The sequence below is a fragment of the Coccinella septempunctata genome, chromosome 2 (assembly GCF_907165205.1).
Source record: "Coccinella septempunctata chromosome 2, icCocSept1.1, whole genome shotgun sequence".
NCBI lineage: Eukaryota > Metazoa > Arthropoda > Insecta > Coleoptera > Coccinellidae > Coccinella > Coccinella septempunctata.
Window position 1 is genome coordinate 51895156 of NC_058190.1, and position 27457 is coordinate 51922612.

The following is a 27457-nucleotide window of genomic DNA, read 5'->3' on the forward strand; positions in this document are numbered from 1 at the left end:
GATGATCATCGATTAGGTAACTATCAGTACCAATTTCGATTTAAATCCCCATACTCTGTGAAACTGTCAAAACAAAACTGTAAATAAAAGACCAATTGACATACTATAACCTTATATTTTACAAAATTTTACAGTGTTCTTAAATCTAAACTTCGAAAATGGCTTTAAGGTATTGTATGTACAGAGTGTCACTTCGAACTTCGTAAATATCCACATTCCCAACTATTTACATACATTTACACACCATACAAACTTGAACGTGCTTAGCAGAAAACAGACCGGATGGAATCTCATGGGCCAAGGACGGCTACCAGGACACTCAACAAGAAGGCAGAGAGGGGGTACTCCAGCCTCAGTTGACCGCCGTGTTGCATGGCTGCAGGATGCTCTCCTGAAAAAAAATCATATATGTATAAGTAAATTTATCTAGTTATCATGGTTTAATTTCATTTCGACCTCAAATTAGAATGTCAGAAACATTGGATATCATGAACCAAAATGAGAATGAGCGCATTCAATAAAGTTCTCGTAACAAAATTATATCCGTCTATTTTGGAATTTTTTCCGTATTTATCCAACGGTTCATGCAATATGCGCATTACAAATTCTCCCAACTATGCCTAGTGAGAAGTAAATGGAGGAGAGAATAATTTTAATGACTCATTTTATGTTCTCTATTAATTATTCAATTATCGCAGCTAGCTAGCGTGCATTTGTTCGTTGATAAGAAATAAATGATTTTTTGATTGTTTCTATTCAGACTAAAACACTGGGTTTTACTTGCTCGGACTTTCCATATACAATTATTCGAAAATCAATATGAGAAAAATACCTCTACCCTAATTATTGCTCAATCAAAATGACCCCACTTTTGAAGGGGACAATTATTATCAAGTGCGTATTCGAAGTATAATGAGGGAAGGATTTCTCCCCCTCTGCCCATCTTTAGCTTGTTTTTTTTTTGACGACAAGAAACGGGATAATATTCTTGGCGTAAAAAACAGCCGCCGATTCGAAAATGCTGACGTCCGTCGCGAGTGCGCGATGACAACCAAAAAAGTTGATTAATCTCAGCGTAAATGAAGTTTTTCGTTGAAATCCCGCTGTAATTCAGCAAAGTTCACGCCGCTAGGCGTCGTCATCAGCTACTGAACCCCAGAGGCGGAAGTTTTATGCAGGTAAGAATATCCTTTGTGAGAACGTTCTCAACTAGGCCCCAAGTTAGATATTCTTTATGCGAATCGACTTCATAATTTAACGCTCTGGTCGTTCAAGAACGAAAATACAGAAACCCATTCCTTCAGATTCTGCAGAATATACGAAACATGGACTGGGATAGTTTTCGGAAGATCTGATTTGATTTGATTTCTTTCGTGTGTTACTGAGTGATAACAGACTTCTGAAGCTCTAATTAGAATAAGAACAAGTTCTGTCAGTTAAACAGCATCCCCCAATCAAACTTTTCGAGGAAAAAGACTATACAGGATGTTGAAAACTTCCTATTCAAAAATCAACCTTTGTTTGCTGCCTGAAAAGGAGTAGCTCTGCACTCATATTTGGGGAAGGTGATCCTTCTGAAAGTGTGGCTGCATTTTGTGATCTGTTTCTTATTCTGAGCTCATACTGAGATTATCTTCTCCCACTTGAAGATCCTATCGTGATAGCGAAACACGTGTCGTGGTTCGGAAAATCATTTTGTGAAAATCATTTATGGATTTTCACAAGTGTCGGCCACATCAATTTAAAAGTGACAAGATTCCTAGCAACTTACGCTAGCAGAACTGGTATATGAGTTCAAAAAGAATACTATCTCGAATCAAACATAATGAAAGCGTCCAATTGCACTCAGTTCGAATTTTAATACCGAAATATGGACAATCTACGTCACGGACTAATCGAATCATGAACGGAAATTTTGCGATAATGAAATTACCTTCATATTAACTGAATTACGCGTATATGTTCAAAATATAGATATGAGTATGTGAACAATATGCATAATTCGAATAATGAATGGCCAGCCAGGCATATTCGTGATTGTTTTATACGTTGGATTTTACACCTTTTCTATTATTTCAACCGGAAGTGTTACCCATGGTAAAAAAATATTTACGCCCTGTTCATTCGAGAATGGAAGTTTCAGTGTTGTTTTCGAATATACTCGTCGGAATTTCCGAATAATCGCCTGGAATCAAAATATTCTCAACTAAACAGAATAAATTCAGACCCATAAGACCCGCTGATTAAAATCAACATATGTCAGGATCTGTACCGATGTAGCAAACACTAAATATATCACCAGAAATAACATTTTGTCGGAAAAACGTAGATGCCAAACTTGGTTTCAGTCTCATTTGACCACATCAGAGCAACACAACACCTACCTCGACAAAAATAGATAGAATTGATGGCTCATTCATTCTATGTAAGTAGGTGGTACATAGTATTTCCGTACTTTTGGTAACTAACAGTGAATGTAAAGGTCACCACGCTTAAATACGAGGATATATTGAAAACTTCTTAGCCTATTATAGAACCGAAATTTTAATGTCAAAATATTTTATTACTCAATATATTCTCCATTTAAAGGGATACATTCATTCATAACAGCGAACCTGCAGCGTCTCTAGAACTTTCAAAAAAAATGTTTCTTCTTGCTCTGTAAACCAGACCTCCACAACCTTTTTTCAGTTGAGGAAAGAGATGATAGTCGGATGGAGCCAAATCTGGTGAATAAGGGGGGTGTTCTAGTAATTCGAACCCTAAATCACGAATTTTTTGCATGGCAACATGAGATTTGTGTACAGGGGCGTTGTCCTGCAAAAACAAAACACCTTTGGATAGCTTTCCGCGTCTTTTCTCTTTAATTTTTTCCCGTAGAGTGGTCAGTAATGTCGATTAGTAATATCCGGTTATTGTTCTACCCAAAAAATTAATCATGATTACTCCATGGCAATCCCGAAAACCGAAGCAAGAACTTTTCAAGCAGATTTTTGGACACGAAACTTTTTAGGTCTTGGAGAACCATAGTGTCGCCATTCCATCGATTGTTGCTTTGTTTCTGGATCGTAGAAATGTACCCAAGTATCATCCATCGTTACAATTCGGTTTAAGAAGTCTGCATCGAGCACAGATAAAATGCGATGCTTCTACCCTTGCACGCTTTTGGTCAACAATCAAACATTTGGGGATCCATTTTACAGCAATTTTTCGCATGTCCAAATTGACGTGAACTATATAATAAACGCGTTCGTATGAAATATTCAGTGCTTCAGATATCCATCTTAGCCCAATTCGACGGTCTGATAAAATCATGTCATGAACTGCATCGATATTTTCGGGGACTGACACAGAAACTGGCCTTCCCGATCGGTCATCATCTTAAATGGAAAATTTACCTCTTTTGAAGCTTGCGGTTCAATTTTTCACGGTCACATACGAAGGACATTGATCACCAAGGGTATTAAGCATAACTTAAATCTGCTTACCTCTTAACCCTTTCAAATACAGGTACTCGATGATGACTCGATACTCCAAGTTTTCGATTTTCACAATTTCGGTGGACATCTTCTTTCTTTTAATTTATTGCGTAACTCTGGTTTACTTTTTTGACCTCAAACTTCACACTGACACTTCTAATGAGTTATTGTTCGTTGCTATGGTAACGCAATATTTTTTTATGTATGGAACTGGTCTAGGCTAACTAGATATCAAAACATCCTCGTAGATCAAGAATGTTTTCCGATTTTTTCATATCAAATGAAGGATCTACACGAAGACATCAATCATCGTGGATCCTCCCTAAGTATTTAATGGAGTAAGCCAGGCGTTCGCGTCTCTTCCCCTCATGGCATCTTATTCGAATATCATCAATAATGCACACGATCCACGGACCGGCTGAATCCCAAAGATAAATCTACGACATGATGAAACCTGAATAATACAGGGAAACCATGTCCGAAAGATTGCAGTTTAAATATTCAATTATTGAACCGTCCTCTGCGTACGACCCATTCATTTTCTGTCGTCGCATTGCATCCTGTCGTCTTCCTGTGCACATTATGCAGACAGCGTGATTCTGAGTGGCAAAAGACATGCCTCATTTCACCAGTAAAGCCGCTTTGGGAATATTATAATGCAGACCTTTCGCCGTTATCGTGGGATTTGTATATGAGCATATCCTCGATGCTGGTATGCAGACAAGAATTTGCATTCTTTCAGACTAGGATGAAAAGGCGTATATGGAGACCATAATTTTGCTAACTTATCCTCTCCCTCTGGATTTTTTCTCCATTTCTAAAGAATAATGAGTTGGGAGATGGCTCTTCAACATTGGGGTCCTGTTGGATTTCTCACCTGAAGAATCGTGCAAGGTCGAAAAAAGCCCTACCAGTCAGTAAGCTAGATTTTTCTGAATATGCAAATATTGCAGGAATCTCCAACTTCTAAATAAAGTTTTTTTTTGTGTGCCTGGGGGAAAATCTGCAAGTAAGACGAACCACCCTCTCCTGAGGGGGAACAAGTGTGGGGATTCTGACTCTCCTGAGCTCGAGACCTACTAAAAAACCCTAAACTGCTTCTTGGTTTCTCATTCAAGGTCCCTATAAATCTGTCTTTTCCTGACAAACCAAGGTGCAACTATTGCACATCGTAGCAGCTTGTTTTCAGTAGCCTGAATTCTTTTGATATGGCTCCTTGCCGCGAAACCCCAGGCAACTGATCCATAAGTCAGTTGAGGCCTAGCAACGGCTTTGATTATCTTCGATTTTGTCTCTTTCGACATGTGGCTTCTTCTTCCTATCAGAGGGTAGAGTCTATTCATCGCTGCTTTCGTTTTGTCGATTGCTTGTTTGATATGACTTTTCCAAGTAAGTCCTTTGTCAAGCGTTATTCCTAAATATTTGGCTTCATTTTTCCAGTCGATTTCTTCGCCGTCAACTTCTAGATTCGTCGTGGGTCACAGTCTTCTCTTCTGCAGTAATATTGCTTGGCTCTTTTGTCTATTGAGCTTGATTTTCCACTTTATGCACCAGTCATTTGTTTCGTCAATCGTTTCTTGTAGAACTCGTTCTATTACTTCTGGGTTGCGGTGTCGAGTTGCTATGCATGTGCCGTCAGCATATAACTTTAGCATGGTTCTTGGATTCTTCGGAATATCGTGAATGTATATGTTGTACAAAAGTGGCCCAAGTACTCATCCTTGGGGTACTCCAGCCTCTATATCTCTTGTTGAGGAGCATTCTCCTCCCACTTTCACGTAAAATCTTCTATTTTTGAGATAATTCCTGATCAACTTGCATATTTTGATCGAATATCCAGCACATGTCATCTTATATATTAATCCTTCATGCCATACTCTGTCGAATGCTCTGGCGACGTCTAGTAAAACAAGACCTGTAACTTGTTTATTTTGGAATCCCTCTGTAATGTATTCTGTGAGCCTTTATAAATTGTTGCTCTGCTGAATGCTCTCTTCTGAATCCGAACTGTTCTGGTGGTATTAGTTTCAGATTTTTGGTTTCCTCATTTAGCCTCGCGGCGATAATTCTTTCTACTACTTTTCCTAACGCCGACAGTAGACTTATCGATCTGTAGTTTTGTGGGAACTTCTTCTCTTTGAATGGTTTATTGAATACTATGACTTCCGCTGTTTTCCATTTTTCTGGGTAGTGTTCTGTCCTCATAATTCCATTCGCGATATTTGTTAGAGCGGCCATACCTTTTCTAGGTAATTTCTTTAACATAACATCGTTATTTCATCGCTTCTGGGAGCTTTCCTCTTCTTCAAACTGCTAATTATTTCCCTGATTTCATTTGTCGCTGGTAATTCATCCATTTCTTCATCATTTTCTTCAACCAGTTCTTCCAAATCTCCATTATCGTCGTCTATCCTGTAATTTTTTCTCGATTCTCGTTCGATCGAGTCCGCCAATGCATCTGCCTAATCAGTATTGGTATACTCCGTGTAGGGGTGGAATTTTAGTCTTTTCTCCTCGTAGGATTTTTTGCATTCTCCATGCAGAATGATCAATTGTATTCAGTTCTTGAACCCTTCTGCTGGTTCTTAGATCTCTTAGGGCATTTTTCAGAACTTGGCTGTGGCGGTTGAGGTTCCTTTTATACAGATCATTTTTATTCATCCGATATAGTCTTCTGAGTCTAAATAAAGAAACAGTCTACCACGAATTGAAACTACTCGACAAGGCAACCTTACGATTCCACCCCCATAACACACATCGTTTCCAAGCCCACAATCATTCCGAGTAAATTTTATGCACCTCCCTTCCCGCCCTCCACCTGGCTACGCTCCTGCCTCGCGTCCCCAAGAACGAATTCTCGAAAACACCGCAGACTCAAGAACGCCGATCCGGGGGTAGGTACATCCCCCACGTTCTGGTATGTAAATTTATCAGTCAATATTCAATCCTAATGACGCTCTTGAAATTCAAATTTCTTGCTCTTTGTCGTGCCGTCTGTTGTTATTTCATCTAGTCAGCCCGACCGAATTTGTTTTTATGGTTTTTTTTTATTGCGCTATTCGCAGCCCTCGCAATTGAATCGGTTGTTTCGTCGGTTCCTGGAAACCACCCTTGTGGAATGGCACGGAAAACGACCGGGAACGGAGGAAGGGTTAGTTCTGTTAGCGTTGCGAGGAGACAGAGCGCTTTGGAATTGTGTTTTTTCGTACATTATTTGGAATTATGAACGATCGAAGGCGGACATGAAAAAATTGTTATTTTCCTTACAAGTGCGGGAAGTAACTGTTTCCCGCACCCCCGAAGGCAGTTATCAAGCAACAGTAAATTCTTAAGGTCAAAAGAAACACTTTCATCCTGTACCATTTTTTCCGATTTGGCCCTGATAAAAAGATATAGCCATTTTAAGTTTTCTTAATGAGCTGTGCAAAGTTTCCTCGAGAAGAACTAGCTGAATCTGTGACACTACACATCTGTGGATCTTTCAAACAGAGCTGTATTCAGCCGCAGTACTCAATTTTTCAAATTTCACAGACAATTTTTAATTTTAGAACATCCAACTACTTGAAAACGGCGCACTATACAAGAAAATATGGAAATATTATTCTTTAATTCTATAAAACGTTCAAATATTCATTAGATAGCGTCCAACTTAGTTTCAACAGTTGGGTTCTTTGAATTTTTGCTATAATTATACAGGGTTAAAACTATTCAGAGAGGACTACAGGGATTTCGAAAACCGTTAGGAATACAGGGTAGCTTGAATTACGAAAAAGTTGCGTTATTCAAGGATGCGTAGGTGGGTGTAAACAGTTCCCAAATATCTCTGATGGTTCTTGAGATATCTCGAAAAAACTGAAAATCAAGATTGTCATTTTTTTCCATAACTCTTTTGTTTTTGGAGATAACTACATGAAATTAGGTGTGTAGTCATAATCCAATATAGCGATTATACTGGTGTACTACTTTTTCGTAATTTAAGCCACCCTTTATTCTTAACGGTTTTCGATGTTCCTATAGTCAGCCTCTAAATAGTTCTAACTAATATTTCAAGCGCTTGTAGAAAAATTCTGTTCAAAGTTCCTAATTCTTGGGGAAAATGTCTTTCCTGCACTCAACTGCTAGGCAAATACCTAACTATTTTGCTAGCTTGCTGCTGCCAGTGTAATTTTACCGTTTGAGCGATCATTTACAGTGGACATAATGGGAAGAGTGGATATTAGTTTTCTCTTTCAATGCTCAACCTCCCATCATCAGAATTTTCCCGATAACTCATTTTCATTTTCACTTTCTCAGTTTCTGTTATTCATTCAATTATTCAATTATTTCTACTGACGGATATAAAGTTACGCCACTGCTCCTTTTTCAGTTTGATTCATGGCGCTGAATCAAATAGCGTACCGTTCGAGAATATCTCATGGAAAGGAAAATATTTGATTGCGCACAGGAAAAACCACAGTGGAAACCGATATCTCCCTACCTAAATCTTACTCATGACGAAGATAAGATGAAGCGAAAATAATTTATGCATTCGTCCAAAGTTTCCCTCCGGCCGTATCTAATTGAGTGTCAAGCACCCGACAAAACAAGAGATTCGAACGAAATTGTAAGAGACTAGACGAAACAATGAACTCCAGAAATTTCTTATGTCTGGTGGCGTTTTTAGTTTTAGCAGTATATTCAGGTGAGTCCAGGAAACTTATTTTGAAGATGAGAACGTTTTTTCTCAACTCAAATTGGTTTGAGTGAACTCAACAAAACTATTTCGATTTACAGAGTGTAGCATTAATGTCAGAACGCCCTGTATAATAGAGTTGTGCGAAATATTATGTGTTACCTATTAAATGTTATGAATTATGTACCTAATACAGATTGTTTCCATAAACATGTATTGTCGTGTATATGAGGTCGAGGAAAACATTTTTGCCTTGATTATAATATGATAATATATCCCAAAAGATAATTTCCGTATCATTTACAATACAAGGAGCCGCCTAGATCAACTGTGCACTTGAAATATTTCAAACGAAAGATGATTTTCTGATAGATTTTAATATAGGTATACGAGGATATATTGAAAAATTCTTAGCCTACTATACCAAACAAAATTTCAATGTCAAAATATTTTTTTACTCAACATATTCTCCTCTTAATTGGATACATTTATTACAGCGAACCTGTAACGTCTCTAGACCTTTCTAAAAAAATGTTTCCTCTTGCTCTGCAAACCAGACCTCCACAGCTTTTATTACCTCCTCGTTGGAATAACATTTACGACCTTTTAAACTTTTTTTTCAGTTGAGGATTGGGATAATAGTCGGATGGAGCCAAATCTGGTGAATAAGGGCTGTGTTCTAGTAATTCAAACCCTAAATCACGAATTTTTTGCATGGCAACATGAGTTTTGTGTGCAGGGGCGTTGTCCTGCAAAAACAAAACACCTTCGGATAGTTTTCCGCGTCTTTTCTCTTTAATTTTTTCCCGTAGAGTGGTCAGTAATGTCGAATAGTGATCTCCGGTTATTGACCTACCCTTATCTAGAAAATCAATCATGATTACTCTATGGCAATCTCAAAAAACTGAAGCAAGAACTTTTCCAGTAGATTTTTGGACACGAGACTTCTCAGGTTTTGGAGAACCAGAGTCTCGCCATTTCATGGATTGTTGCTTTGTTTCTGGATCGTAGAAACGTACCCAAGTCTCATCCATAGTAAAAATTCGGTTTAAGAAGTCTACATCGTTTTCAAATCGAGCACAGATCGACTGACACAGAAACTGACCTGATCGGTCATGCTGTTCAATGGAAAATTTACCTCTTTTGAAGCTTGCAGTTCAATTTTTCAGGGTCGCATACGAAGGACATTGATCACCAAGGGTATTAAGGTTATCTTCGTAAATCTGCTTACCTCTTAACCTTTTCAAATACAGGTACTTGATGATGGCTCGATACTCTAATTTTTCGATTTTCACAATTTCGGTGAACATCTTCTTTCTCATTTATTGCTTAACTCTGGTTTACTTTTTTGTCCTCAAACTTCACACTGACACTTCTAATCAGTTATTGTTCGTTGCTATGGTAACGCAATATTTTTTTTTATGCATGGAACTGGTCTAGGCTAACTAGATATCAATACGTCCTCGTATTGTCGAGTTTTGCTACTCTATAATAACTGGATGGATCATATCAAAGCTCATCTCTATTGAAAACCTTCATTATTAGCAACATATGTATATTCGCAGTTTAGTTCATAACTTATTCTGGTTTTGTCCGGTTCGGAATCGATCCTGAACTCAACTTGGGTTCACCTCGACCACAGTTCAAGAAATAAATAGTAAACAACAGTAATTTTCAATGTCAGCTTCTTTTCTCAACAATGTCGACATAAAATTCATTCCGAATCAGAGATGTTAAAATTTTTTTTGTTTTCAGCGAGTGCCCTGAAGTGTATTTCATGCAGTTCATATTTGAACGTTTCCAGTGCAACGTCAGATAAAGAATCTTGCGCAACTAGGAAGGACGGACCATCGATACCATGCGATGATGGGCTAGTCTGTTCAACTATCTATGATCCAAATACATGTACGTAGCAACAAAATGTTATTTTCCTATCTCTCCTTGACAAGAGAGAGAGAATTTCTAAGCTAAGAGTTGAAGGAAGTAGAAAAAACCAGATCAAATGCCCATTAGTTTGACGCCTCCATGAAATTTCAATAGTGATGCATAATATGGTAAAATGGATGAAATTTTGATTTCCTCTTACCATTTACTACTTCTCTTTTGGAGTCAATCCGTTGTGTGGTTTAGAGCCGAAAGTTAATTTTTTTTGCTCATGTTTCAGCTCTATTCACCAGAGGTTGCGACCGGAAGGATATCTGCAAAAACATACCACAAAACTGTTCTACATGTGCAACGGACCTCTGTGGAAGTTCAGGGCTCAACATCAATCCCCTCTTGGCTCCTCTCCTAGCAGGACTAATCTTTGCTGCTTTGAGTAGATGAAATATCGTTCCGAATAATACTGAGTAATTTTTTTCAATAAAATTATAAATTATTCTCGGTTTTTTCAATGAATTGTCACGTCCTTACGGAATAATTACACACAAGGTTCAGCATAAATTCATTTAGTATTCAAACTGTAATCTAACTCGATCAATCTATAAATTGTCACGAGTTAGCCAAATTATGTCATCAGTATTCGATGTTCTATCGGTATTAAATACGCCATACGGGCATATTGAGTGCAGGGGCGGACTGAGGTTAATGTTGGCCCTCGGTGCTAGGCAAATGGAGGAGAAAGTTTCCCAGACTAAACACCAAACACCACACTTTCAATACTTTTTCCATATTTCCTTTCTTATTGGATAGCATATGGTAGAATGAAAAAATTGGAGAAATTCAGAGGAAATATGGGGCATATATGCTTTTGTTTTGGTCTGTGTTTCGATCTGGAGGGGATTATTTCGAATCTAGTTTTATACTGGGTGGCGCTAGAGTACCACTCGATAATACCCAGTAGTGTCTGCCAGTATGCAATAGGAGTCCACCAATTCTAAACGTTTTTTCATGTGAGAGGAAGCTGTGTTGCTCTGAAGAGGTCAAATGGGACCGAAACTATGGTCAGTATATGCTTTTTTTCGGTTCTCCATTTAGTGGCACCGACGATGGCGAATTAGCTATGGCCAACATACTAGCTCAATTCAGAACGTAACACTTGGTGATATTCATATCAGCTGGTGGTATGCATCTGAATAATTCTTATTAATGCTCTAGTCGAGCATTTCATGCAGAGATATCGAAACATGTACCTAAGTAGGTATACTCCATTCACTTTTATTTAAGCACTCGGTTGGCCATGGAAATTTGACACATTTCACTCTGTATAGTACGAAACTGTCTGGTTATGAAGCTTGTCAAAACATTTTTGGGTTTTAAATCAACGATATGTTGCCCGTTCTACGTAAAAGTTTCTGTTGTTTCGTATTTTATCACAATGTCGAATCTCTTCGTTTATAGAAACTGATTGACGGCATTCCAAATCCAGTTATTTGCATGGAAAATACAAGAAATCAGTATAATATCATAATATGCACTAGCTTGAGGAGAGTTAATGTTCGTTATCTTCTTTGGCTAAAGTTTGAATACGTTACATCAGTTGTAGATTTCAATAATATTAACCCAAAGATAAAATGCATATGTTGCAGTGGTTGGGAAGGTGTATCTCCCGAAGGATTTAACAGATAATTACAAGAATGATAAATTCTTCAACAAAAATCATCTTGCATCAATATAAGTAAAAGTAATTAAAGGAAGTTTCAAGTCAAGATGAACTTCACCTTTGAACAAAAATTTCACATAAATAAACAATTAACAGGACAACTAACGCGTATTTGTGGCTGTTCATCTTAATACATTGATATAATAATAATAATTAGGTATTTATTGGTACCCTAAGGCATTTACAATGTATAGGACAAGTTACATGAAAAATAGAAAAATAAATTTTCGGGAACTTATTCTACGATAACATTCAACGAAAATCATGTAATAAACTTTTCGCGTTAATTCACTCAAACATGAAATTCTCAAATGCCACCACTTTTTTGGGTCTCCTAATAGGAGGAAATTCTTTGTCATGATCCTCTTCATTCACAATCTTTCTGATTGTGGAAATATTCAGCTGAAATATAAGTCGTTTAGATTCAGATGAAACATTATATAAATTCTCTTACATTAGATATGTTCGCTGAGGTATTGTGGATTTTAGAATATCAGGGTATAACTATATGAATGAGCGGACCTGAATTATAAATAGCACTTTCTGAAACCCTGTCTCTTTTTTCAATTTTCGGCATTTTCGTAATATTAATTGATATTAAGTTGTGGCAACGGCGTTATGACATTAACGACATTTCATGAGTGCCAACCTAACTCCGTTCTAGTTACAAAAACTTGAGAAAATTATTCCATGGCCAACCGACTGCTAAAATAAATGTGAATGGAGTATATATACTTCATTGAAGCTGGTGAATAAATGAATCAATCAGACAAAACTCAAAGTATGGACAGAAATACCATTTAGACAAGAAACACTAGTTGGTGACCCAGGTTTCTGCCTCATTTGACCTCGTCAGAGCAACACAGATCAAACTATTCCCCCTTTATTCGATGTCACCTCTTGAATTTTCTACACCCTGTATCTCTATGGAAATATCAACCAGAAAAAATGATCGAATGCTGTTCATTGGACCGATAACGTATACACCATGTACGAACCTCGAAGTGAACGCCTGAATTCAAATGAGAAGATCTGCATATATGGCGGATACCGAAAAGATAATATCCGAAATCTGGAATGTAACAACGAGTCAGCCAGAAACTTGATTAGTTTTCGCGGCCAGCCATTGCGGGATTGGATTTTGCGGTATATTCTTTGCGGGGAACAACAGGATGAATTCCAATGGCCATTCCGACCGAAAGACCCAGAAAGAGTTGAACTAGGTCAGCCGAGATTGTACCTATCTCAGGACAAATCGGATGCTATTCAAAGAAACGAAGATCCAAAAAAACAATTCGTTACTTCTGACTGGATAATGGAGGATCATCTTCTTGTCGTGACTGTAAATTTTTCTGTCAACTGAAAATTACCTGAGATTTGTTCAGAGCTAGGAAATATTTCTGGCCAATTCAGATTCTTCTTCACGAGGTCCAGATGGGAGCAGGACTTGAATACTGCTCATTTCATTGTTACATATTGACCGTCCAACTATAGGAAATGACGCAAGCTGCTGCTAGATTCTCATGAAGCACAGTACATTTACGCTCAGAGGTGTCTTAAAATGAACCTCAAAGGGACGCATATCTATATCACCACGGACAGCCAGCGCACGCTGAGGTCCCTGGAATCACACTGCCAGATATCTCTGTTGACATTGAGTAATACCATAAAGCAACTGGCCAGACACAACAAATTGACTCCACTATGGGTACCAGGGTACAGGGCATTCTGGTGTTGAAGGAAATGAGAAAGCCGATGAACTTGCAAAAAGGGCATCAAGATTAACACCTACTGGACATGAGCCTTTCTGTGGGCCTTGGAACTTACCAATCTGAGGCACCGGTCCAACTATGGGAGTTGAACAACAGAATAACCCTCTGAAGAAACACTCCTGGACTTGCCCAGTCGAAGGAATTTGTGATGATTCCAACGACCTACACCAGAAAACTGCTAAAGCTGTTAGGAGCTGAGCTTCGGGAGATGGTGGGACTGCTGACGGGGCATTGTCGGTCCAAGTATCATTTGTACCGTATGGGAAAGACAGCAGATGAGATTTGTATGCTATGTATATCCGAAGCAGATACAGCTGAACGCATGGTATGCAAGTGTCCAGAGCTGGTTGACCTAAGGACCACTCATATGGGGAAACCGGTCCTGGATACTCAAGAGGTAGCGGCTAAGGCCCCTAAGGATGTTGTCGGTTTTATCAACATCATCGACGACCTCCTGAGTAGGCTAATCGAGCCACAACGACCCTGGTTCAAATGATAATAATGATAATATTAACACATTCAACAACTCTTCTGTCTGAACAGATGAAAAATTGTGGAAAGCCCTTTTCTGATATGAAATTACATTGAGAATTACTTTCGTCCTACTGAAGACCATCTACAAAGGAAGCCAATATTTCCACTCCTTCCCATGCACCTACCTAATGCCTCCTGAAATAATTTATTTTCCTTTCAATCCATCCGAGAACTTCCAAAAGAACCAGAGCGAAAATATATATGCCGGAAGTTCAGAGAGCGAGAGTATTTTCGGAAAGCTACGCCCGATGCTGCATTTTCGAATAAATGAAAAAAGTTTTCTTCCAGTCGGGTCTTATCTGACCCCTTTTCTAATAAAAATGTTAATCATTGAACTGCGTCGTAGATTTCGAGTTCATTGAATTCATTATCGAGTTTAGCGGTGCTCTGGAATGAATCAAAGGAAATTTATCGTCCTGTCTGGCATTGGCTGTGGATATTCATTTTGGGGAGGTAGCAGGGGGAAAAGATGATAAGTATAATTGAAACTAGTATCACCACTATTCTTCGTTATTCGATTTGCCCCATCTACATATTGTCCATAAATCATTATGAATTTCGTACAAATTTGCTGAAAAATGTAGGTCTGTTTTCTATCAAAGGTAATTGTGAATGACTATACAGTATGGTGAAATGATCACTCGACGGAAAAACAGATATCGAACATGTAGTTTTGATTACTGTTAATCATTTCACTGACAACTTCACAGAGCTGGAGTAGGCGATCGGGATCATCCTCATTCAGTTCCTGAACCAATCGTATCTTATAAGAATTTATGTTGTTTAAGGATTCTCATGATTGTTGGGCATGAAGCACCATAGATACATCGAACAATTTCCTAGTACTAAAGGTCGGATCCATTGATACATGGCCTAAGATAGCCACATCCCTCGCTTCGTCTCCTTCATGCGCCCTCTTTTTGTATTCGACTGAACCATCAGTAGCGTCAAATTTGGCAACCAGTTGCACAACGTGAGCAACGCATATTTCGCAACACCCCTAAAGTTAGAGGGATGAAAAAAGCGGAGGAGTTATTCCCCCACGAATCAGAAATTGACCGGTGGTAGAGATTTTCCACATTTTTATTTTGAAGTCGGAAAATCGAGTTGTTGAGTTTTCTTCGGACCACCCTGCATGTAGATGTTGTTCGAGTGTAATACAAGCTTGTCGTGAGTTCTTTCCTGGATCTAGAGAATTCGATTGGCAGGTCTTGACCTGATTGCGCTACTTCTCGAGCGAAAATATTCATTTAATCCTGCCCGAACATCGAGACAGGACTCCGCTCTGGAAATGATAGTCCGCCAGCTTGAAATGACGCTGATTTATTTCTCCGACCTGAAAAATCATGCCTCCCAATACGGAAATTCATCAGACGGGAAGACTTTAACGAGGATTCAGCTGTGATAAATCGCGAACCTTTTCCCTGAGAACACGAAACAGAATTAACCTTTTTTCCGCTGCTTGGCTGAAATGTGTCAACCTCATGCGATATCCCGGAGCTTTCAGGTCGGGAAATAAGATTACGTTACGTCCGACTCTATGAGGAAAAAGGATTTCGAGGTGTTTCTGTACCAAACAGGTCCAAGGCCCGGAGAATATTTCGATGGCACCTGCGACGTCCGGGTTAACGAAAAGATGAAAATTCGCGAGCTGATCTCGGAAACGTGTCGATGGAAATTATGTTGGACGTGTTGGGGTTTTCCGCGGAAAGTTTGAGGATGTTCGTAGGATTCTAACACGCAAAATCTTCAACGGCTTCCTCAGTAAACCAGGAACCGAATAACATGATTTTGACTTTAGTCAAAGTTATGTTATTCCTATAGTATAAGTTATTATTCTATTAGTTGGTGAGCCCAAGAGGTAAATTCGGGATTTACTCGTGTCAGGTTGATATGAGGGAGATATCTTGGACCTTGTAGAGTTTCTCTACCAAAAATAGGACCTGTATATATGGGGAATTGTCTAGGACGGCCTGTCAGAATAGTTAAAATAAAACCATCATTGTACATATTAGAGCGTATCAGATTAAAATACACTGCGCAAAAAAATTAACGCACATTCTGAAAAATCTCAATTTTAATGAAAGTTAACTCTACATTAACTTTATAACTTATTTTTTATGTTCTCTCGGGAAGGTTTTGAACGAAACAAGACACATTAAATGGAAGAGAAATTCAGGATTTCACCGAATCTTATGTGAAAGAAGAGAAATGAACAATTTTCAAAATACTGAAATGCTGATAAGTGATTTAATACTTGGTATTTCCACCCTTGCGTTGATTAGAGCTGCGGCAACGACGGTTCATACTCAAAATGAGTGATCTTAAAATGTTCTGATCTAATCCTTCCCAGATTTCTCCGAGTTGGATTCCTAAGTCATTAAGAGTAGCTGGATGATTTTCTGAACTTCTCAGCCTTCTATTGAGGTTGTCCCAAACTTGCTCAATCGGATTGAGATCTGGACTTCTTGCTGGCCACACCATTCGAGAGACTTCAACCTCTTCAAGGTACTCCTGAACGATGCGCGCACGATGGGGTCTGGCATTATCGTCCATAAAAATGAAATTTTCACCAATGTATGGGGCAAATGGCACTACTACTCTTCAAGAATGTTCCTTATATACTTATCAGCATTCACAGCTCCAGTATCAACGACCACTAGGTCTGTGCGAGCAGTCAAAGATATTCCACCCCATACCATAATCGATCCTCCGCCGAAACCAGTAGTATTCAGGAAATTGCACTGAGCATATCTTTCATGTGGATTTCTGTATACAAGGGAACGTCGATCACAATGGTAGAGGCAGAATCTAGACTCATCTGTGAAGAGAACTCTTTCCCAATCGGCCTCTTCCCAATGGAATCTCGCAAAATCCAAACGCGCCCTTCGATGGGGTGGGGTAAGACCTGGGCCTCTTGCCGCGACACGAGGCCTTAAATCATATTCTCTGAGGCGATTTCTTATTGTCTGAGTGCTAATTTGCACCTCATGAGTTTGCTCAAGCCGAATTTGAAGGAGGCGAGCGGTTGCAAACCGTTGTCTCAACGAAGAAACTTTCAAGTAACGTTCTTGAATGGCAGTTGTTACCCGTGGTCTACCCTGTCCTGGTCTTCGGACATTCATACCTGTCTCCATGAATCGCTGCATCATTCTGGACACACTTGTATGGGAAACTCCAAACCTTTCTGCAATTCTTGTGTCTGTCTACCCTTCTTCTCGCAAAACTACCCCTTGGGCACATTCCTCTCGGGTCAAATTGCGTGTTTCGCGTTGCATAGCGATCGAGTGTAGAAAATCAAACGAAAGAAAAACTATTGACCACTAGAATTGATCGAGAACGACCGATTTTAGAATGGAGCCAACACATTCAAAATCTGGTAATATCATCTTTTTTTATTCCTGCTGGGAAAAAACATCTGTATTGAAGAAAACCGTTGAAAGTGGATAACATATGCATTCATAATTCTGATAAAAATAATTATCATTGAGAACACCTTCAGTTGTACTAGTTGTAGAATAAATTTGAGATTTCCATAATGTGCATAATTTTTTTTGCTCAGTGTATATGCGGTTTATTATTTGTTGAAAAGTTCACATAACCTGACAATTTGACCTTTTTTCAATTATCTCCTCACCTGGGCTCTAAATTGTTTTCGCATTCATTATAAAAGTTGTAGAGCATAGCATTTTCTACAAATTTTGCCCGAAGCAATTTTTCCTACGTTAAAATGTTTTAGAGATAAATGGCGATGAATGTACATAAGATTGGGATTCTACATTGACCTTGTCCTCTCGCATGTATGGCTAAGCTCCTCGCTCTCATCTCCCTCTAGCTCGAAAATGTTTGTGAGTATGTAAAATTGCTTCAGACAAAAGTTGTATAAAATTTTATTATATACAACTTTCGTAATGACTACAGGAACGATTAGAGGTACAGGAAAGGAGATATTTGAAAAAAATGCATTGTTATCATCCTCAAAGTGTCAGATTAAGAAAATCCCCCTGATTAGAGTCAGATTAATGGGGCAACAAACCTGACACGCTCGAGTATGTACAAGTAACGATTTTTTTTATTTTTGAAGGACCGCTGTGTCCTTGCGTCACGTCCGTCAGTCTACTGAGGAGTAGGTTCCATTTTTTTTTAGATTTTCAACTCTTCCGGACGGCCAACCCCACCACGCAAAGTGTCAGATCAACATAAAATCCACAATTACTGTTCGACTACTTTGAACTGATTCAGAACAGTTCTGAGTGCGAACCAAACCAAAGAATTACGTTAGGACACAGAAAATCGACCTGCGAAATACGACGAATTTAAGTTTTTTTTAACGCCCGTTACAATTTGCTTTCTGGAAAAATTTTCCAGTAAACATCCCGCTAGATCTTTTTCCTCCAGTAATAAAAAAGCATCAACCGTCCCGTATCTCTATTTCCCGGTCATGATCAGAAGTTTTATTACCGTATAACACGTATACGAAAGCGGAAGCGATGCGGATAAAAAAAAATAAACGGAGACGTTGAAACATCAAATCATCTCTCCGGGCGGGCAGGTCGGTGGAAGAAGAAATTATGTGACGTTCTCAAGATCGGACCGGAATCTAATTTGCTGATGAAATTGAACTGTCCCGGAGTCCCAACAACGAATAGCAGCTCGCGGGTTGCTGCAGCAGGTCGTAAAGCAGTTCTTAAGATAAGATAGGGGGAATTTATGGAACTCCCCCTCCTGCGTATATATATATCTCGCAGGAAAATTATAGCTACTCAAATCGTATAAGAAAAGTGGACACGTGCACTTTATGGCTTAATCCTGTAGTAAAATGTAGGAAAAGATAAATCCTGATAAGGGCTGAAGGTATGTGCGGAGCAGTTGGAACGTGTTGGTTACGCCTCTATGTAACTGGGGGTTGAAAATTGTTCAAGGGCTGTGAAAATACAGAGTGCAATAAGTATACGATTCCCTTGTTTTGTGTAGCCAAACTTGATGTATCGATGCTAATGGTTCGATCAAGTTGAAAATTGATACATGCAGAAACTATAACATCCGAAACAAAACCATATCCAAAAATTTCATTCCACATTTGTAAACTCTATAGTCATTCGGGGTAACTGAGCGCAGTGGGTAAGTGTGCGCAGTGCGTATATCTCGACTATGCAATGTATGAAAGAGGGGTTCATTTGGGTGAAGCAAGGGCGCAGAATCGCCATATTAGTTTTTCATAGGAGTGCGCCGTGCCACGTTTCTTTAACTTTTTATTTGCAATCAATCAAATTCACTAGTTTTATTTTTAATTTTCAGCATCTCTGCACATTCTGCCAGGTCCAAGTTCCGAGTCCCTCAGTATTAAACAATATTTTATTCGATAATGGCCATATTAATCTAAATATATAATAAAAAATTTCAGGTTCTCTTAGCTGCTCAACTCTATAAGAACGTCAATTCAAATTTTGGCTTACTGGGGAAAGTGTGCGCGGGTAAGTGTGCGCATTGATTCATTATATGGGCATTAGTTCAGTGAGGAATAAATTATGACATTGTTGATTTTCTTGGTTAAGACTCGATCAATATTGTCCTATTTGTTCGGAAAAATATGAAGAGCCACCAACAGGGGAATGTATCAAGTGTTGTGTTCACCAAGAATTGTGGCACGAACAATAATAATGCTCTGCTTGTAAAAAGGCGCTTCTGTATTGACAATAAACAGCATTTCTCTAATATTGTAACATTTTGATGACATTATTTTGTAATTTGTTTTGATTGTGTGGTTCACTAAGCATTGCGTTCACTCACCCCGTGAGGGTGCGCACACTTACCCGCAATACGTGGCATGTGAACGCACTCCGACTTTCTCTATTAAGTTCTTTTTTGCGGAAAGAAAACGTTTTTGTTTGTTTGCTTTTTGATGTTCTCTTATAGATTAGAAAATTCTCTATCTTATGAATATGTTTTAATTTTCCTAGCTTCAACATTTGAAACAGGGTATGGCTTGAAAGGCAAAAGTGCGCACAGTTGCCCCGAATGACTCTATAAGTTCCTCAATTTTTCATCCTATATACTCAACAACTACAAGGTGATGTTACTGACAGTGAAACAAGCCATCGTCCACTCTTTCAAAAGTTGGGCTCCCTTCTCTCGTACGTCTGTTACGAAACGACTCGAAAACGACAAGAATTTTTTTTCATCGGGAAAAGATCTTTGAGAACTCCGCGTGAAGGGATAATGGCCGAGAGTTACAATACACAGGATGATCCAACCTCCGGGAGGAAATTAAGGATTAGATCTTTCGTCGAAATCACCCCCAGCACAAGGGGGGTGCAGTGTGAACTTTATCCCACTAGGCCGTGTCGGACAATAACAGGAAACAGGAAGAAATATAAATCTCTTCTGTTGTTCGACGTCCAGCAACTGTAACTTGTTGAGATTATGGTCTTCATCACCCCATTCATAGGAAATGTTATATAGGGAAAAATCCATCAGGTCCTTGGATTATCATCCTTTTTTTTCTTTTGGCCAGTAAAAATATTATTTTTCCTCTGATTATTTCTAGCTCAGTTGGATGTGTTTCACTGAAAGTTTTGTTTTTGAGTTACAGAATCAATTTCTGATAGCTTGATCCTTTTGGAGCGAATGAGGTTGTCTGTAATTTTTTGCTAAAAGTAGGTAAACGGTTTCTGGTAAAAAAAAATATTCATCAACAGTTATGTATCGTATAGGCAGCAATTATCTTCCAATTAAATATACTTCAGTGGGTGGATATCATGATGGCATTACAGGTGAATACAAAAAATGATAGACATGCGAAAAAGCTCTTTGAATATTGATCGCTCTGCCTCAAAGCTGGTTCAATTCCTGTAAACGTCCAGCGCAACTTCCAACCCCAATATACGAGAACCCTTTCCGAGTTGGGGTCATCTTGATATAAAAAAGAACCAATCGAACGTATCCGTATGATCAGAGGGCGAAAATAATGAGAGCTCATCTCGAAAAAGACCCAAAAAGCAGACGTATCCGCTCCAATCTAATTTCTGTCGAAACGGAAGAAACACGGAAAACATATGATGTGAGCGAAAACGGATTAGAGAAAAACCATCCCGCCTTTATCTCGTTATATTGAAAATTTCCTCTGACGCAGGCCACGATAAATGTTCGTTGGAGTAGATGCTGGGGAGCAGAAAAATTCAAGTTTGATAAATCATCGTGGGATACACGTATTCGATTTGTTCCCGTCGAGGAAAAGGAGCTATTGTCGGTCGGGGTTTGTATTATTACCGGCCAGATCAAAGGGGCACTTTCTTGATTTTGTAACGTCGAAAGCTATTGCTTCAGCTTCTGACCGAAGCTTTTTCTTATTTTCAAAGGTAATTTCAGTAAGAACTATGCCTATATACTCCATTCGAATTTATTTTAGCAGTCGGTTGGCCATGAAATAATTTTCTCAAGTTCTTGTAACTAGAACGGAGTAAGTTTGGCACTCATGAAATGTCGTTAATGTCATAACGCCGTTGCCACAACTTATTACGAAAATGCCGAAAGTGATTGAAAAAAGAGACAGGATTTAAGGAAGTGCTAAGTGCTATTCAAAATTCAGGTCCGCTCATTCAAATAGTTATACCCTAATATTCGGAAATCCACAATACGTCAGACGATAGCGATTATATTTCAATGTGAGAGAATTTATATGATGTTTCATCTGAATCTAAACGACTCATATTTCAGCTGAATATATCCACAATCAGAAAGATTGTGGATGAAGAGGATGACAAAGAATTTCCTTCTATTGGGAGACCCAAAAAAGTGGTGGCATTTGAGAAATTTATGTTTGAGTGAATTAACGCGAAAAGTTTACTACAGGATTTTCGATGAATGTCATCGTAGAATAAGTTCCCGAAAATTGATTTTTCTATTTTTCATTTGACTTATCCTATACATTGTAAATATCTTAAGGTACCAATAAATACCTATTATTATTATTATATCAATGTATTAAGATGAACAGCTACAAATACGCGCCAGTTGTCCTGTTAATTGTTTATTCTTGTGAAATTTTTGTTCAAAGGTGAAGTTCATCTTGACTTGAAACTTCCTTTAACTCCTTTTACTTATATTGATGCAAGATGATTTTTGTTGAAGAATTTAACATTCTTGTAATTTTCTGTTAATTCCTTCGGGAGATACCCATTCCCAACCACTGCATCATATGCATTTCATCTTCGGTTTAATATTTTTGAAATCTACAACTGATGTAACGTATTCAAACTTCAGTCAAAGAAGATAACCAACATTAACTCTCCTCAAGCTAGTGCATATTATGATATTATACTAATCTCTTGTATTTTCCATGCAAATTACTGGATTTGATATGCCTTCAATCAGTTAGTATAAACTTCAGTTATGTTCGTCACATATTTTCCGAAGAGATTCGACATTGTGATAAAATACGTAATAACAGAAACTTTTACGTAGAACGGGCAACATAGCGTTGATTTAAAACCCAAAAATGTTTTGACAAGCGTCATAACCACACATTTTCGTACGACACAGAGTGAAATGTGTCAAATTTCCATGGCCAAACGAGTGCTAAAATAAAAGTGAATGGAGTATATGTATTCACAAAAGTGGTATGGACTCATTCCATTCTAGCTTAAAACTTAAAAGCAAGACGTTCTGTATACCTCTAGCGAAATCCAACGTATTTCTCGGTCTCCATAATCCCCCCACAATTACATTCTAACGGCCAGTTAGCCACCTAATCCTGCCTTTGCGATATTCATCAAACGGCATCCGATTGACAATTATTGGTATTATAACGAGCAAATATTTGAACACGTCACACGAATGCGATGTTCACATTTCATTATACCGAGACGAATGCAACGTTGTGCGGTTAGTTTGTTCTTGCAGAATCGATTCAATCCAAACACCAACCCCCATTTCGGATTCAGGGAGGGAATTTGATGGGGGAGTTGGATAAATTTGTCTTGGACCCCCGGGGAGTCAGTCGGAAAGTAATCGTTAAATATTTGAATCGAGAGATCGATGAAGTGAATTCATGCGGGATTATCCGGATTTCATGCTAAATTTCTAGGAATCGTGAGGATTAGTTGATTAAATGATTAAATCAAACAGATGATATATTTGTCAAGATTTTCGTCTCCAGGATCATAATATCTATATTTCAAATCAGCGAACCAGTTGCAGAGAACTACAGAATGTACAATCATCCACAATCCAGAATAAACTGAAGAAAATTGGATAAAAGCCAACGTATTGTTATGATTTCGACAATGTTTTATGCATCTTGGAGCATAGTAGAAATTCACATATACAGGAAACATATTCATTATTTACTATTGACCTGTTGGAGCATTCATCAACCGAATTAAATATAATTATTGAATACGGAATATACATATATCTCTTGTGCATTTTCTTCTCGCTCTGCAGGGTTATACGGGATGATATGAAAGAGTTTGAATATCAGCCCAAAAACGCTGCATTGGTGGAAAAGAAAGTGTCAGGCAAAGGCCCACAAAGTGACAAATGAAGACAGATTCCACCGTTGACGTTGAGTTTAATTGAGATGAGTCACCTAACCACCGATCAGGAAGCCTTTGCTTTATTCTACCCCTGAAAGTGCCAAAAAATTCGCAGCTAGAGAAACCTCCAGTTGTTTGATGTTTTTTCGCCTATTCATCATTTTGTTGAAATGAAGAATGATACCATAATAATACATCAAATAAACATAATTTCTCTAAAGAAATAAACCCACTGTGGCCGTTTAGGAAGAAGCCAAGAATCCCTTTTATGTAGGGGAGTTGAAACGAAGATTTTCGTTGACAAAATAACAAACGAAACGATCTGTTACATCTTGGCTTTTTCTACACCTTCAATACCAAAGGGGAATTATGATCTGAGCGAAGAAATCGAAGAATAAATCCTTCTTCTTAGATCCCATATGAAAATTTGCAGAAAGGACGAGAAAAACTTAAGAAACGCATAATTTTGACGTTTGTCTTGGGAGTTTTCGAAAAGCCTCCTCCAAGTTCAATTGATAGGTTAGGTTAGGTTAGGTTAGGTTAGGTTAGTTCAATTGATAGGTTAGAAACATACAATTAAAAGAACATATCGGACAAACGTTACGCTGAGGGAAAAACCAACCGTCTATGACATCTATGATCACACACCTTCAAATTGCACTAGTCAACATTGTCAAGTTTTCTGTCATACCATATTTTCATATCAGCACTTTGGGATAAATAATATGCAATGAAATGAAAATCGATGAGGGTTCATAAAAATCACTCCAAATCACAAAAACAAGAACCTACGCAACCTTAAAAAATGTCATGGATGATTTGCTGTGTCCTCCTCAAGGTGACGTCAATCCGAAACACATAGACATATAGACATGGACTATGCCTTCCCTTTCTATTTATGCATGAAATACCGTCAAAAAAGTGACAGAGAGAAACTGAACATCGGGCATGCAGTTGTCTTTTTCTAGAATTTTGATTGGTCCACACTCACCTTTATGTGAACAAAAAAGAGACAGGTAAATGCCCGACGATCATTTCTCTCTTTCTATAAAAAAGCCAATTTCATGCTGACATTGCTCAGTCCATGTCTCTATGTCTATGATCCGAAATGCCCTATTATTAAGTCTATGCTCAGAAACAAGGTTCAGGTTAGGTGGAAACATGAACATAGAGAATGGACAGAGCCTTCCTTACTTACTCTAAAGTAAAAATGGCTGAAAAATGTGGTAGAGACTACCGAGACTATTTTAATTGGTCCACAGTCATGTCCTATCCATAGAAAAGAGACAAGTAGTGGCCACATCATAGCTTCCTCTCTTTCTACGGAGCAGAGACTTTTATGCGAGTATTGCTCAGTCCATTCTATATGTCAATGGGTGGAAGAGTGTCAGCAAGTTGACTCTCAAAGAAGAAGAAGTAGGATATAAGAATCTATGGTCCAGTGAATCGATAGAAGTCGAATTCACCGGCAAAGTTAATCTTTCAGTAAGCCCAAACCCATCTGATTTACGCTCGTGTATCAAAGTAGACGTTCGTGAGATCCAATGATTGACAAATTTATTTCGTTAAACAACATAATCGAAATCGTTAACTACCACACCCTTATCGCGACAAAATGCAAATTCCATATCCGACATGGCGCTCACAACCGCAATTACAACCCTAAACTACTTCGAATCTTTCGCGCAAATCTTTAAAGCGCCCCACACACGCTGCGGCCCATTAGCCGGAAATAATGGTTCAATTTAAAGTTTGCCATCCCCGCACATTAAAAACACGTTAGCGATGCAGGTGAATCTGGCTCTCGCTAGCTCGCTCGCTCGCGCCCTGGAAATCTAATTACGACTGGATGTCACTCACCGTTCAGGACGTGCACAATGAGGGTTTTGGGATTCGCGTTCGATGGGCTACATGTGTACTTCCCGGAATCGGTGTCTCTGGCCTTCTGCACCAGGAGGCAGCTGATCGTGATGTCTCCCTTCTCGGTGTACACGCTGACGCCTCCCCTAGGCGAGTCGTAATTTATTTCCTGGAAATCGGAGAGAAATTATTAGAACAATAGGTTGAGGGGGAAAATGTTTTAATACTATACTCTATTCACTTTTATTTTAGCAGTCGGTTGGCCATGGAAATTTGACATATTTCACTCTGTATAGTACGAAAATTTGTGGTTATGGTCAAAAAAATTAGCCGGGTCGCTAAAGTTTAATTTTGAATTTAGAAGAATGTCGTCTGCTACCCGCGCTTCACCACCGAAAACAAGTTTTTCATTTAGCTATAGAGTCATTCGGGGCAACTGTGCGTACTTTTGCCTTTCAAGCCATACCCTGTTTCAAATGTTGAAGCTAGGAAAATTAAAACATATTCATAAGATAGAGAATTTTCTAATCTATTAGAAGACATCAAAAAGCAAACAAACAAAAACGTTTTCTTTCCGCAAAAAAGAATTTAATAGAGAAAGTCGGAGTGCGTTCACATGCCCCGTATTTCGGGTAAGTGTGCGCACCCTCACGGGGTAAGTGAACGCAGTGCTTAGTGAACCACACAATCAAAACAAATTACAAAATAATGTCATCAAAATGTCACAACATTAGAGAAATGCTGTTTATTGTCAATACAGAAGCGCCTTTTTACAAGCAGTGCATTATTGTTCGTGCCACAATTCTTGATGAACACAACAGTTGATACATTCCCCTGTTGGTGGCTCTTCATATTTTCCCGAACAAATAGGACAATATTGATCGAGTCTTAACCAAGAAAATCAACAATGTCATAATTTATTCCTCACTGAGTTAATGCCCATATAATGAATCTATGCGCACACTTACCCGCGCACACTTTCCCCAGTAAGCCAAAATTTGAATTGACGTTCTTATAGAGTTGAGCAGCTAAGAGAACCTAAAATTTTTCATTATATATTTAGAATTAATATGCGCATGATCGAATAAAATATTGTTCAACACTGTCGGACTCGGAACTTGGACCTGGCAGAATTTGCAGAAATGCTGAAAATTAACAAGAAAACTAGTGAATTTGATTGATTGCAAATAAAAAGTTAACGAAACGTCGCACGGCGCACTCCTATGAAAAACTAATATGGCGATTCTGCATCCTTGCTTCACCCAAATGAACCCCTCTTTCATACATTGTATAGTCGAGATATACGCACTGCGCACACTTACCCACTGCGCTCAGTTACCCCGAATGACTCTATCGACCCGGGCCATTTAACTGACTAATTCGAGGTCGTAGATCAGGAATATACAATAAGATTTTTTCTAGGATCAGTATTTCGGGAAATAAATCACTATGCAGTTTTCACTTTTCCGTGTCTTTTCTTAAATTATATGCGTAGGCATCACTACTCAGAATTGTGAAGTTGATGCTCTCGATATAATAATAGAAAAAACAGGAAAATTGTCCCTGTATAATTTTCCTTCGGTGGACTTTTGTCCTATCTACGAATACCAACATTTATCGCCGAAAGTCGGCGAACAAAGCGTTATATAAGTAAATATTTTTTCATCTATAGCGACCTATTTCATGGAGCCCCATATCTCGAGAAAAATGATATGTGGGTAAGAGATTTCATCTGGTGCGAGCTGAAGAAACGGGATATCCGTTTCGCAGATATTGTTTTTCCCACTTTACACGGAAAATGTTAAGCCATCGAACGCGATACCGTAGAGCCGGGAAATATCAATGAATTATGCCCTCGAAGGGATGGGAATTTTATGAAGCCCGATATGAGTCAGCTGAGATTGCACCCCCAGATTTCCCAGGCGTGTATGATTTTCGGGAGAATTGAAATCTAGCTGCAGACCTAATAATTTTCGATGAGGTATTTTGGGAAACGTTTCCTC

The 27457-nt window shown here is 38.6% G+C and overlaps 2 protein-coding genes across 4 annotated transcripts in view; one reads left to right on the forward strand and one right to left on the reverse strand.

Moving 5' to 3' along the window:
* Positions 1 to 95: 95 nt before the first annotated feature.
* Positions 96 to 27457, reverse strand: part of LOC123308075 (zwei Ig domain protein zig-8-like) — a 152139-nt gene continuing 124777 nt past the window's right edge. For all 3 annotated transcript variants that reach the window (XM_044890614.1, XM_044890615.1, XM_044890616.1), the window contains exons 6-7: positions 25455 to 25623; positions 96 to 391 (exon numbers count right to left, since the gene is read on the reverse strand). In XM_044890614.1, coding sequence (XP_044746549.1) covers positions 291 to 391; positions 25455 to 25623 — 270 coding nt within the window. In that variant the 3' untranslated portion in view covers positions 96 to 290. The remainder of the gene's footprint in view (positions 392 to 25454; positions 25624 to 27457) is intronic.
* LOC123308076 lies at positions 7989 to 10530 on the forward strand. The gene is made up of 3 exons (XM_044890617.1): positions 7989 to 8160; positions 9907 to 10056; positions 10316 to 10530. The coding sequence occupies exons 1-3, from the start codon at positions 8103 to 8105 to the stop codon at positions 10474 to 10476; spliced, it is 369 nt and encodes a 122-aa protein (XP_044746552.1). The 5' UTR covers positions 7989 to 8102; the 3' UTR covers positions 10477 to 10530.